This window comes from Bombina bombina, chromosome 5, assembly GCF_027579735.1.
Source record: "Bombina bombina isolate aBomBom1 chromosome 5, aBomBom1.pri, whole genome shotgun sequence".
Lineage (NCBI taxonomy): Eukaryota > Metazoa > Chordata > Amphibia > Anura > Bombinatoridae > Bombina > Bombina bombina.
In genome coordinates, this window is record NC_069503.1 from 145,154,040 (window position 1) to 145,168,448 (window position 14,409).

The 14,409-nt window shown below is 35.4% G+C and overlaps 1 protein-coding gene across 5 annotated transcripts in view; it reads left to right on the forward strand.

Moving 5' to 3' along the window:
- ALS2CL (ALS2 C-terminal like) overlaps window positions 1-11,706 on the forward strand; it is a 320,431-nt gene extending 308,725 nt beyond the window's left edge. For all 5 annotated transcript variants that reach the window (XM_053713729.1, XM_053713732.1, XM_053713731.1 and 2 more), the window contains 3 exons: window positions 821-970; window positions 7,726-7,822; window positions 10,701-11,706. In XM_053713729.1, the coding sequence (XP_053569704.1) occupies window positions 821-970; window positions 7,726-7,822; window positions 10,701-10,760 (307 nt within the window). In that variant the 3' untranslated portion in view covers window positions 10,761-11,706. The remainder of the gene's footprint in view (window positions 1-820; window positions 971-7,725; window positions 7,823-10,700) is intronic.
- Window positions 11,707-14,409: the final 2,703 nt, after the last annotated feature.

A 14,409-nucleotide genomic window follows, 5' to 3' on the forward strand; every position in this document is an offset into this window, starting at 1 on the left:
TTATCAAGCTCTGTATGGAGTTTGTGGGCCCTTGTTTTTGGCGAGTCTTCAGACTCGTCAGAAACGCAAGTATAACCCTGTCCGCCTGCTCTGAGCCACAATTCAACCCAATCGAGTACGATCGGTTTGATTGACACCATTGGCCGCGAGTCTGCAGGGGTCGGCGTTGCACCAGCAGCTCACAAGAGCTGCTGGTGCAATGCTGAATACCGAGAGTGTATTGCTCTCTGAATTTAGTGATGTCTGTCGGACCTGATCCGCACTGTCGGGTCAGGTCCGACAGACATTTGGTAAATAGGCCTCATAATCAGGTGTGATGTCAAGAGAAAATGTATAGCTTTGTTTGTCATCAACCTAAAGATGTTACTGAAATCTAAATAGTGCATCCCATCTCCTAATAAGGAGGTGTATAAAGAGGCTAGGAATGGCTACAAACACAGAAGAGATTAGATAAAAACAGAGAAGGAAGTGCTGATGAAGCAATTACATACGTAGGTGGGAAACAAGGGAGAACATTCCTATTTACGTTACTAGAAAGGAAAATGCCCAGAAGCAAAGGAAGAGATCTGAAAGGTCAAGTCAAGTCAAGGACAATGTCAATAAAACGTAATACAAGACAGTAAGTTCCTACAGTATATTTAAGTTATAACTTATTACAACAGCTTTTATATTCTATATTAAACAAGTTCTGTCAAATGAATAAGATTAATGTCACATTTCTTGTTGTATTTTCTACACTATATTTTTATATTTTACTTTATGGACATAAAACAAATATTTTGAAAGTAACATTCCCAATAAATATGTAAATATTTTCCAGCTCTACAATGGATCCAAGTGAGAAGCTTCAAATAATTCTCAAGACGTTAGAAGAAATTGAGAAAACGGTATCCCGAGTAATGGAGAAGGATTATAAACTTCCTATGGATGATCTGCTGCCATTACTTATATACGTTGTGTCACGAGCAGAGTAATATCAATATTTTCAATTTATTGCTTAGTTATGCTTTTTTTTGGGGGGGGTAAAGGTTTGTGCTGAAAGGAATAATAATCTCTTTTTTCTAGGCAATAAACTGGATATAGTGTTAATTGGTTCACCTTACAGCTGTGTTCGGGGTAAAGTAGTGTACATTACTCAGGAGGTGTATGAATTTAGATTTTGGAAAGAAGCAAAAAACAAACAAACAAAAAAATACTTCTTTTCACTATAGCTTTTAAATTTGTTGTTGACTAAAAACAAAACAAAATTGGCCTGAACATAATGACCCGATGAACTAATCTTTGAAGAAACTAATTTTTTGGACAATTTGTACAAAAGAAAATAGTCTCTGTGCCCATGTCTAGTGCTCAGTATGTAAGAAGGAGATTAGCTAAAAAAATGAGTGAGAATTTCACCCAGTGCACAGCTTCTTATACGTTTTACACTACAGGAATGGGGTTCATACCATTGTGGCAAATGTGAACATATTGTTGTACAAGGTAACAGCACAGAACTGAAGTTCTAATCCTGACTACACAGAGAACATAACAATTGTAACCCTAAACGCTTGTGCTATCAGATTAAAGTAATAATAAACAATTCTGCATGATATCCATACTCCATCCAAAGGGAAATTGTTTTTATGGAGCATGTTGTGCATGGAATTATAAGTAGGTGTAGTAGGGAATATAGCCATGTATATTAAAGGGACAGTATACACTCATTTTCATATAACTGCATGTAATAGACACTACTATAAAGAATAAGATGCACAGATACTGATATAAAAATCCAGTATAAAACTGTTTAAAAACTTACTTAGAAGCTATCAGTTTTGCTCCGTTGAAAAGGTAGCTGGAAAGCCCACTGCAAGTGGCAAATAAGACACTCCCCCCTCCCCCTTCTTTTGCATATGAAAAGACCCTTTACACAAACAGGAGCAAGCTGGAGAAGGCAGCTGACAGTATTCACATAAAACTTTGGGGCTTGGTTAGGAGTCTGAAAATCAGAGCAATGCTATTAAAAAATAAGCAAAACTATACATTTTTTTTAAAAAAAAAACCTTTATGGGCTTTATAAATAGATCATCTACAAAACATTTATGCAAAGAAAAAATGAGTGTATAATGTCCCTTTAAGGGAACCAGATCAGTTGCGGTTAGATTCGGGGAGCAGAGACGGGAGAGAGATGAAAGAGAGCTGATAGACCTCTATAGAAAAGATGTTGGGGTGTCAGGTCAGGTATGACAATGTCACAGAAAACTGTTATCCCTTAAATGTCAGTGGATAATCCTTCAGACACACATCTAGATATTGTAGACAGTGCCAAAGAAAAGTGCTGGCTCCAATTAATGCTTTGATAAGGAAGGTAAAAAGTATAAATTGTTGAGCTGGACTTTTGTGTACCAGGTGCTTGGGTTCTGTATGTTATGGGCCAAGTTAACAAACTGATAGAGGGAGTCTTGAAGTTTAGCTATTATGGTGGATATTGGTACCAATGATAAGGTTAGCAGGAGTATCCTAAATTAATTTAGGAAGCTAAAAAAAACACATTTAAGGCACAGATATCTAATGGATTACTTTCTAAAATACATTGCTCTAACCTTATAATGAAGAAGGAGCTTAAGGCAGTTAATAAGTAGCTAAAAAAATTGTAAGAAAGAGGGTTTGGGGGGTTTCATATAAAGGGATGACTTTTTGGTTGCATATTTATTTCTACACTAAAGGTGGATTTCACCTTAAAGGGAATTAAACACTAAATAAATTTATAAGCATAGTAATGAGGTTACTCCTGCCTCCCTCTAGTTATGTGTGCCATGCTAAACTATAGTTTTCTTTCCCATTGGCATGGAGAGTCCACAAATCCTTTCTAATTACTAGTGGGAATTTAACTCCTGGCCACCAGGTGGAGGCAAAGAACACCCAGCAGAGATGTGTCATCCATAATCTCCAGTCATTCTTTGCCTCGTTCATCGGGTGGATGTGTGAAGATGTGTCTGAAAATATTTAATCCTTTTATGGGTAGTTTCCCTGCAAGCAAGGAATGGGGCTATGATGTGTCCATGTCAATCTCTTTAGTAAGAGTAATGGTGGCTTTTAGCATTTGGAAGATGGCAAGGTAGTCCTTGCTTACCTTCCAACATCTATGCTACCCCTATTTAGAAAACCATTGTTGGTTACTCCGTTTTTTGTTTCTTCAGGACACTGTCAGTGATCAGATGAGGCTGACACTCCTGGAGCTGCTGTGATTCCTCTACAGCAGAAGACCCTGGAGGGTAAGTCTTTTTAATTATATTTCACAGGAGATATTTAGAAAAAGGACTGGAAGATCAGGGACACAGTGGGACCTGCTACCTTCTGAAGGGGTTAATATATATATATATATATATATATATATATATATATATATATATATATATATCTGTTACTTCAGATATTCTGCGGCTGAGTAGCTAGTTGGTTTTTTCACCAAGTACAGGGAAGTTGCTGCACCCAGGACCGGGTAATTATTCTGTTAGCCCCGGCTTAGGGTGGGTGGGGTCTGACTATCGAGGTGATACTTTCTCTTCACTCTGTTTTCCTGTTTGACCCATCTTTATGGATATGTGCATTATATTAAATGTAAGGGCCAGATGGTTTTGGTCTCTATTTAGTCATTTTCCTCTATTCACTGCCTAGTGAGGGTTAGGACCGTTGATGGCACAGTTTTGATACCGCCTTCTTCTTTTTGACCTCTAACAACATCGGAGCTCCAGTGTGGGTGTGAGGTATTGTGTAGTTTTTTTTTTGGGAGCACGATGGAGTAACCTCAGTTCAGTATCTCCCCTTATTTCTCTCACATTTACTACAGGCGCAACAGGCAGTGAGGTATGAGTTTAATAAATGAACAACCTCTTGAAAGTGTATGTGCATAATATTGTAAGAGCATTCTCCCTTTATTTATTCTGTGGTGCATATACAGGAATATTAGTCTCTCCCTGCAGACAGTAGGAATTACTTCAGTTCATCTAGCTGAAGCTCCATTCTGCACAATTTTTATCTTATATTTGTCTGTGTGATAATTTCCATAACGGTGGAAACTATATAGGCATATATTCTGTAGTTTGAAATTTATATTTCACTATCAGTTATTCCTTCGGTTTTGGCGCCATCTTGTGGGGTTTTGAGGTCATTACATTTTTTTTTTATTTTTTTTTAATACCTCAAACTTGGAATCTCAGGGCTTTGTATTTATAACTCTTTCTGAGATTCATATTTGTTACCCTATGTAAGCCATCATAACCATTTTCTAACAAGGAGGATAAGGAATAAAAAATATTTTATTTCCAATCAGGAATATGTTTGCAGTTTTATGTTTCCGGATATATTTTCTCCTCAAAATCCTGTGTTTCACTAGTATTTGCGGACATCTGATGGCAGTTCTAGGCAAATGCTCATTTTATTTTATACATACTAAATTGAGGGTCCTGCAATTATCAATTCACATTTTTATATGTATGTGTATGCAGACCTTTTTCAGTCTCTCACATAGGAGATTGCTTCATTGTTAATTGTATGCTACACTGTTATGGTAGCATCTTTTTAGGCTGTTTATTTTATCCTATTTTCAGTGACTAGTATGTATGGTTTTCAATGTATCATACTTCACTTCTTAGTGTTTTTATGACATTTATATATTTATGTCTGTTATTTTTCTCATATTGAGATGAGTTCCTTATGTAGGTGACATGTTTTCATGTCTCAAACTCTCTTGGGTAATGTTTCTAGGACTCTGAGTTATTTCTATGTCTTTTTTATAGATATATTTTTTTATCTTTCTTTTTGAGGGGATATTTGTAATTATCTGTGTTCTGTATGATTTGATGTATCATACCCCAATCTTAGTGTTTTTAGGACACTAGTATATTTATCCATGTTTGGTTTAACCCTTTAAGAACACTGCTTCAGTTTGCCCAATTGTTTCATTACGGAATAATTCCGTCATTGGTCCTTATTCCTTAATACAATATTTTTATCTTTATCATATTGAGGTGATATCTCTAATGTCTGTAACATTCCTTGTCCCTTGTGTCAGCCTACCGCCACCTGATCCTGTCTGATCTCTGAAGTTAAGCAGGGCCAGGACCGGTAAGTACCTGGATGGGAGTCCACCTGGGAACACCGGTGCGGCATGCTTATAACATTTCAGGTGACTTTTTAATTGTTTGATGTTATATATATTTGGATATTGCATTATGTTTGCTTATCGTTTCAATTTCTACTATTTACTTTAGTTTTTAGGAATTTAAACATTTACCTGTTTATTTTCCCTTCTATATCAAAGGATGTATCAGATACATTCTTATTGCTAGGACATTAAGACACATTTTTTTCCCTATGGGGATACCTTTTATTTTAGAGAACAGGCCAATGTAACCTAGTGGTTAACCTTGTGGCTTTGCACCTCAGAAGTTGTCGGTTCGTATCCAGCTGCTGGCTTTGGATGTTCCTTTAAAAGTGTTAAGCATCTGCGAATATCCATCAGCCCCAGGTTCAGTACCTTTAAAGAAGGGTTTTTGCTGCTGATATTCTATGATGTTTGGTGACAGCAAATAATCTGAGTGATTTCAGCAACCTATATATTTTGTCTTGTCGCTACCTTTTCTCCGGTGTGTTTCATATCGATCCTCTTCTATATCTATGTATTGATATTTTATTTCATGGTCAGGCATTGGAACAGAGAGCTCTCGGACCTCTCTCAGAAGATTGTTCTGGTATCTCTGTTGAGAGACTGTTCTTGTGGATTTCCCAGGACAATTTGTCTTAGAACTTATGCTTCCTGAGACCATTTTGGAAGATTGTAACCACAGATGTCAACCTGTTGGGCTGAGAAACAGTACGAGTAATGGCTCGTATCAAACAGGAGAAGGTGTCAGTGATTCTAATCGTCTCTGTCTGGCATCACAGGATCTGTTTTGCAGTTCTGGTGAAGTTGTCATCTGTTTCCCCTTGGAGGTTGCCCTTGAGGAAGGTCCTTCTTCTTCAGGGTCCTTTTCTCCTCTCTAATCTAGATTCTCTGAAGCGGACTGCTTGGAGATTGAACCCTTGGTATTGTCTAGGCGTGTTTTTTCTGAGAGGTTCATTAATGCCATGCCTCATGCTCATAAGCCGGTATTTCACATAGCTTTCCATAAGGAATGGTGTAAATACCTTTTCTTTTGAGTGTTCCCTGAATTTTGTCTTTTCTTCAGGATGGCCTGGAAAAGGCTTGTCAGTAAGTACTCTGAAGGGTCAAATCTCTCCTCTATCTTTTGCTTTAATCCCTTTAAAATAGGAGAAGTTGTTATACAAGGAGAAAAAATAATCTATTAGCAACAGTTATAAGAACATCCATTGAGGCATATATTGCAAATTCGATCTTTTAAACTACAATTTGTTTTGAGTTGCATCTTTACAGGTACATTTTATTAGAGAAACCAATACAATCTTTTGTTTAAACCTTCTACATATATCTCAGATTTGTTACCCTATATATCTAAAATATGACATGCAAATCCAATTCCATATTTAAACCCTTTGGGTGTATAGTATTAAATGAGTATATCAATTCTTCTTCTGATCTTAATAATTTTTTCTCTTAATCTTCCCCTCTCCAATCTTTATTTACCCTCCTGATACCCCAATATTTTAACCCTTTAGTACTCCCCCTATGGACTTTCTTAAAGTCAAATGCATGTTCCACATTTAACAGGTGTTCATGAATCCTGTCATGTAAAGTCCTTAAAGTTTGACCTAAATCCTGTTTGTTACAAGGACACTGTATCAAATAGATAACTCCCTTATCACAGCATCTTATTAGACTTCTGATTTCAAATTCCCTGCCAGTTACCGTAGATCTTACCTTCTTATCTTTCTTTCAACTCAAACAAGGAAAGGAACCTGTCAAACTCTCCTCTTTCAAATTACATTCCCCATTATTTTTCTTTTTCAATCTTAACTCACTAGAGGCTAAAATACTTTTTAAAATTCTTGCCTTCTTAACGACTACTTGAGGGTATGGGGTCACCTCATCTCCAAGAATCAGATCCTTCCTAATAATATGCCAGTGTTTGATCAATATTCCTGTTATTTGTCTATGATGTACACTATAATTTGCTATGAATGGAATAAACATTTCTGAACTTTTTGTTTTATCTTTTCTTCTGTTCCTATTATTCAATAATGCTTTTCTATCTTGGTAGACTGCAAAATACCTTGCTTCTTTTATATATGACTCTTTTTAGATATGTAGTCTGTGAGATGTTTGTATCAGTAGAAACCGAGTCCATAGAAGAGAGAAGGGTCAACCTAATACTTATATGTGGAAAGGTTAAAGGGACATGTAACTTTGAGATTTTAATATAAATTATTTTTTTATTCTGAGACAGCAAAATAATGCAAATAATACTGGCACAATGATAAGTTAAAGCCTTATCTAACAGAGTAACAGGTCCAGATTAATTCCTCTAAATCGCGACTTTACTGTCTCTTTAAACAAATTATTTACTAAACCAGTTTGCAAAAATAAAAACTGCTGTACTTGATTTGTATCAGCTGTATCACTGCATCTGTATTTACTATCTTTTAATTTACTACTAAACTGTTGGTTTAAAAAGTAACGTATGCAAACAGTAAACACATTTTCCATAGAGCATTAAAAATTTGTATTTAATACTTTTTTGTAAGCTTAACTGACTTTATCCTGTATACATGTATTTAATTTAACAGAATACAACACCTTGGGGCGGAAATACATTTTATTCGAGGTTTGATGGATCCTCATAATATGGGAGGGATTTATGATTTTTCTCTAACTGCACTAGAGGTGAGTATTTATGATAAAGCTTCATTATCAGTGTATGTGTATATATAAAAATATATATATATTAAAAAATAACGTTAATTGTATCATCTGTAATAACATTCCTGTGCATCAGCGGTTCCTAACCTTTTTTCTCTCCCGTACCCCTTGATTAGGCTTTTCATTTATGAGTACCCCCTCTCTTCATTACCCCCACCTATCCCCCAAAATAAAGGAAGCACTTTTTTATAGGGTAGGTAAGCTATACCTGAATGGCATACGACTGTACGTGTATCAACAGGATTAAAGATCAGATCTCTTTCTCCGGAGGAGCCCTGCTGTGTGGCTGGTGCCCCTAAACACGGCCCTGGGGGGGAGTCAAAGTGTAATGATCATAAAAATAAATATTTAAATTTGTGAGATCAGATTGCTATTAACCACACAGCCACTATGGACGTTTTTAGTTGGAAGTGAAGCAATCTGAATCAAGCAAGCACTAGCAGCAGAACTTTACTTACCGGCACTGACTATAACTTATTTGGGGATGCAGACCTGCTTAGCCTGTGTGACTCGCAACATCCACGGCTCTACCACACGTGTTCACGCAGCTATGCTGCTGCAGTGCCGCTTCTAACTGCGCACTTGCAGTCAAAATGTTGTGAAAAAAAAAAATGTAAAATGAAACTCTCCAACATGCCAAAGTTTCAATGCTTTATTTTAGAGAGTGCAGAGTCAAACAGCCACGACGTTTCGGGGAGCCATGCCCCTTAATCATGTGGTAAGTGATAGTACAGGTACACCTGTTTAAATAGCTCACCTTGGGATTTTAACCCTTACAATCTTGTAATTTACATTCTATAAATGCAACAGCACCATCTGCTGGTGAAAAATAGGTAGACCATGTACAAAAATTAAAAACAAAACAGCTATGAAGCCCCTATAACAGAACCATATCTACACATACAAAAAACACTGCAATTTATTCATTAGAATTTATTTACACAACATTAAGAAACATGATTTAAGATTAGTACTGCAGAATATAAGAACACAAGAGCAACACCAGTTCAATAGAACACAGACCAGTCTATCTCTCTATTAAGCCCCCTAGGTTCCAGGGTATCCAACTTGAAAATCCAATAGGATTCACGTTGTTTCAAAAGGACATCCCTATTGCCACCCCTACGGGGGGTCTTAATTTGTTCGATTACCTGGAACCTCAGTTGGCTAATATGGTGTCCCATAGCTAGAAAATGATAAGCTACTGGTGCAGTGAGTACCTTACACCTGATGTTGCTCTTGTGTTCAGTGATTCGATCCCGTACCCTCCTAGAGGACTCGCCAATGTAGGCTTTCCCACATGGGCATTTGATCATATAGATAACATAATTGCTATTACAAGTAAAATAGTCCCTATAATGAAATTTATAACCGCTATGTGGGTGTAAAAAATAGGGACTTTTTACTATTGAATTACAATTGCTACACCCTAGACAGGGGAAACAGCCTAAATTCTTTTTGGTGATAAAATGTTGTGCACTGGAGTGGGTGGAGCAGGAGGCTAATCTGTCTGGTGACACAGGGTGATCATTAATATGTAGACCGGAGTCATCCACACCCGGTCCACATATTTCAGGTGCAGAGGCTCCCATCTGCCTATATGCCAGGCCAGGACTTCACTTATCACTTTCCATGTGAGCATTCCTTCCTTCCACAGTTCCACAATGGTTAATAGTTGATGACCCACTGAGAGTGCCGCCCCAACCCTCCCCCCACAACTTCCGCCATTACCAACAATATTTTTGCTTACCCCCAACTGGTCTGCCAAGTACCCCCAGGGGTATGCGTACCACAGGTTGGGAACCGCTGCTGTGCATGAAACTTTATTAAATGCTTAGAAACTGTACAAAGAGCAGAAGGAAGTAAAATTGATATATTCTTCCTTGGAATCCATACAGTTAAAGGAATAGTCTAGCCAAAATTAAATTTTCATGATTCAGATAGAACATACAATTTTAAGCAATTTTCTTATTCACTCCTATTATCAATTTTTCTTGGTTCTCTTGGTCTCTGTATTTGAAAAAGCAGGAATGTAAGCTTAGGAGCCGGCCCATTTTTGGTTCAGAACCTGGGTAGCGCTTTCTGATTGATGTCTAAATGTAGCCACCAATCAGCAAGTGATACCCAGGATGCACCAAAAATGGGTGGGCTCCTAAGCTTACATTCAAATCAAGATACCAAGAGAATGAAGAAAAATTGATAATAGAAGTAAATTAGAAAGTTGCCTAAAATTGCATGCTCTATCTGAATCATGAAAGTTTAATTTTGACTAAACTATTCCTTTAATGAGATTTTTTTTTATGTCGATACAATTGGCATTATGTGTGCATTACAAATAATTCCTGTATTGCAATGTTAAAAAAAAAAGGTGATGTTTTGTCAACGCAACAGTAAAGTCAAAATTAAACTTTCATGATTCAGATAGAACAGGCAATTTTAAACAACATTCTAGTTTATTTCTGTTTTCTAATTTGCTTCGTTCTCTTGGTATCGTTTGTTGAAAAGTATACCTAGGTAAACTCATGAGCAGCAATGAACTATCGGGAGCTAGCTTCTGATTGGTGGCTGCACATATACACCTCTTGTTATTGGCTCACCCAATCTGTGCAGCTAGTTCCCAGAAGTGTATTGATGATCCTTCATCAAAGGATAACAAGAGAATAAAGCAAACATGATGAAAAAGGTACATTGGAAAGTTGTTTTAAATTGTATGCTCTACCGTAATCCCAAAAGAGAATTGTTGGCTTTCATGGAGAGAGAGAGACTTTTCTCTGGTGCTATAAAATATAGAAATAAGCATTTAGGTTTTTGAGAGTGTAATAAGATAATATTCACTTTGCAGGCATGCTACGAGCACATCAAAAAAGAAGAAGTACGGCACTACAAGGCCCCTGCATTATGATCTGCTGAGTTACTACATTAAACTGCTCTAGGAATGGAAATGACTCACAATAGACTTGTTGATTCTGCGCAGTACGTCTCAACTCTATCAACTATGACAGGATTCATTTTCCATGATGCAGCTCTTCAAACTAAAAGCGCAATCCTACTGACTTCCTTGCACTTATATACTCAGGAGGAGACATATACAGCATTACAATAGCACATGATAACTCATACGCATTTTGCTATTTTACACCATGAGGGCAGTATCCCAAATTCACACATAGCACTGTGTCTAGATAATAATTTATTTCTAGAGCACCAACAAATTCAGCAGCTCTAAAAGATTCCGCAAATTGGGTCTAGATCTAATGACATCTTGAAAATTAGGGATAGAAGTAGATTTAGTTGTAGTAGCGAAACGGCTCTGAAATGCAAATTAAATAACAGCTGGAACGTATAGATGAGGTAAAAAGCTCATTCATTTCTCAAGTCTTAAAAATAGAATAATAAAATTTGAATTCATATTTTAAACTCAACAATTTAGCTGCAGCACAATATCCAAACATTTAGGTTCTAAAGAATTTTGTTGAAAGAGACAAAGAAGCCAACATTAAACTTAAAATAATTTAGTTACAGCGTATAATTTAAAAATGAAAAACAAATTACCGGTAATTCTATTATCAAATTGACCTCTGTATCTTGGTATTATTTTACACATAAACTCAGTGTATTAAAAAAATATTAATTTTTGTATGTGACTCAGAACAGTAATCTCTCAGCTCCTCATAAGTATTATATTGGGGTCTAGAGAAGGAAATCATATTTTAATTGATGGAGAATGTTTTTATTTTATTTATTACTTAACAGCTGTTGAGTATTCTAATGCGATTTATTTTGCGTTATCTTGTTTTCTCGGATTTAAGAATATTAACCAGAAACACCTGTGTATTTAAAAAAAATAAGTTATCAAATGTGAAGAAAAAAAGATTTATAGCACTCTTTATAATGCATAATTACGTACAGGTTATTATAGAAATTTTATTATTATTTTTGTATTTATTTATTTATAGAGAGCCTGCTTATTATGCAGTGCTGGACCCTGAATTATATATATTTATATTATGGACGTCAATGTTAAGAAAAATATAATATTCACCCTCAAGACAAACCAAGTAATAATAACTTGCTAGAATATAAATAAAATAACTTTTAAAATGATTACCTTTTTATTGCAATAAATTAAATATCCCAAATCATATTGTTATATATGAAAAATGTCAGATTATTTTGAAACATTTATTTATATAACTGAATTTAATTAAAGGGACAGTCAAGTCCAAAAAAAACTTTCATGATTTAAATAGAGAATGTAATTTTAAACTTTCCAATTTACTTTTATCACCAATTTTGCTTTGTTCTCTTGGTATTCTTAGTTGAAAGCTAAAACTAGGAGGTTCATATGCTAATTTCTTAGACTTTGAAGACTGCCTCTAATCTGAATGTATTTTGACCACTAGAGGGCATTAGTTCATGAGTTTCATATAGATAACATTGAGCTCATCCACGTGAAGTTACCCAGGAGTGAGCACTGATTGGCTAAAATGGATGTCTGTCAAAAGAACTGAAATAAGGGGGCAGTTTGCAGAGGCTTAGATACAAGGTAATCACAGAGGTAAAAAGTGTATTTCTATCACAGTGTTGGTTATGCAAAACTGGGGAATGAGTAATAAAGGGATTATCTTTCTTTTTAAACAACACAAATTCTGGTGTTGACTGTCCCTTTAAAGGGACAGTCTACACCAGAATTTTTATTGCTTAAAAAGATATATAATCCCTTTATTACCCATTCCCAACTTTTGCATAACCAACACTGTTATATTAATACACTTTTTACCTCTTTGATTACCTTGTAGCTAAGCCTCTGAAGACTGCCCCATTATCTCAGTTCTTTTGACAGACTTGCATTTTAGCCAGTCAGTCATAAATAACTTCACAGGAGTAAGCACAATACATACACACACACACACATATATATATATATATATATATATATATATATATATATATATATATATATATCACACATAAACTAGTGCTGTCTAGCTAAGAAAAACTGTCAAAATGCACTGAGATAAGAGGCGGCCTTCATAGGCTTTGCAATTAGCATATGAGCATACTTAGGCTTAGCTTTCAACAAAGAATACCTTCAGAACAAAGCAAATTTTATGATAAAAGTAAATTGGAAAGATGTTTAAAATTGCATGCACTATCTGAATTTTGACTAGCCTGTCCCTTTAAGAACTTACATTCTAATTGGCTGAACTATGTAAGACAGGAGGACAGTCAGTGGTCTCATAGTTCTTGATGTTGTCTTTCATGATGATTTGTACACCTTACATGGATTATCCAATATCCCACCCAAATGTCAACAGTAATGGCTATTTTCCTACACTTATTTACAGCACAATTCAAGTAAAAATGACATAAAAATCTTAAATTTTTGTGCCACAATTTAGCTACCTGCTCACTGCCAATATAAATATCAACCTTTTAAAACACCCTGGGGCTACATATGCTGCCTCTAAAGAGTACTGGTTTCTTAGTATTTAATACTTGTAATGTCTATGCTCTACAGAGTTTCTTAAGAGGGCATGGAAACAAAAATCTTTCATTATTCAGATAGAGCAAACAATTTTAAGGGAATATCTAGGTAGGTCGGCAAGCACATGTTTAAAGAACTGGATGGGAGCAGCATTTGGACAAAGTACAATATTGTTATAAGCATCCTGGCAAAATTACTTTCATATAGTGCTTTAAACACATGCACACTCCTAAACCTACCTACCTGCATTTCAACAAAGGCTTCATTTATCACAGATTAATTTGCTCTCAGTGCTAATTTTGTTGGTGTTATTACACCTAATATCCTGATACCCTGGTTAATAATCACTGATTTAAGAATGAATTTGATAGCTTGAATACTTTATATTTTGTAACTGTATATCAGTAGTGTACACATACTGTAAATATAGAATTATTAAATCTATTTTTGTTGGACATAGTTGTTATGTAAACATTTTAAATACAATGGCAATTTAAATCTTACCTGTGTGATATGTCAGTTACGTGCTAGAAAGGTTTCTGTAAAAAATAAAAAAATGTAATTGTACAGATTCAATACTGTTTTATGCAAAGGATTTTTTGTTGTTGTGAAATTGAGACATCTAAATCTGTAAACATCAGCACCAAATAAATGTTTTATTTATGAATTGCTTACTTAGTATGATTGTTATATAATATGATCGAAAATGTCAAATACACAAATGAATGGATTAAACATTAGTTGTATCTAATCAAACTGAGAATAGAAATAACTCTCTTATAGACGTTAAAAGTGACAGTTAACACTGAGATTTGCATATAAAATGTATAGTTATACAAGATGAGTTTGCAATATATTGTCATTATTTATTTTGTCCCCTTTTTCATGTGATTTAGCTCTGAAAAAAAAGAGTAATTTCCAGTTCTCAGAACTTGAAATACACCCTGCTGACGTCTCACTGTTAACCCTGCTACATATCTGTCCCTAAGTGGCTTTATCAGATAGCCGCTACAAAACAATACATTCTATACTAACTTTATGACCACTAGTCATACTTTGTTGT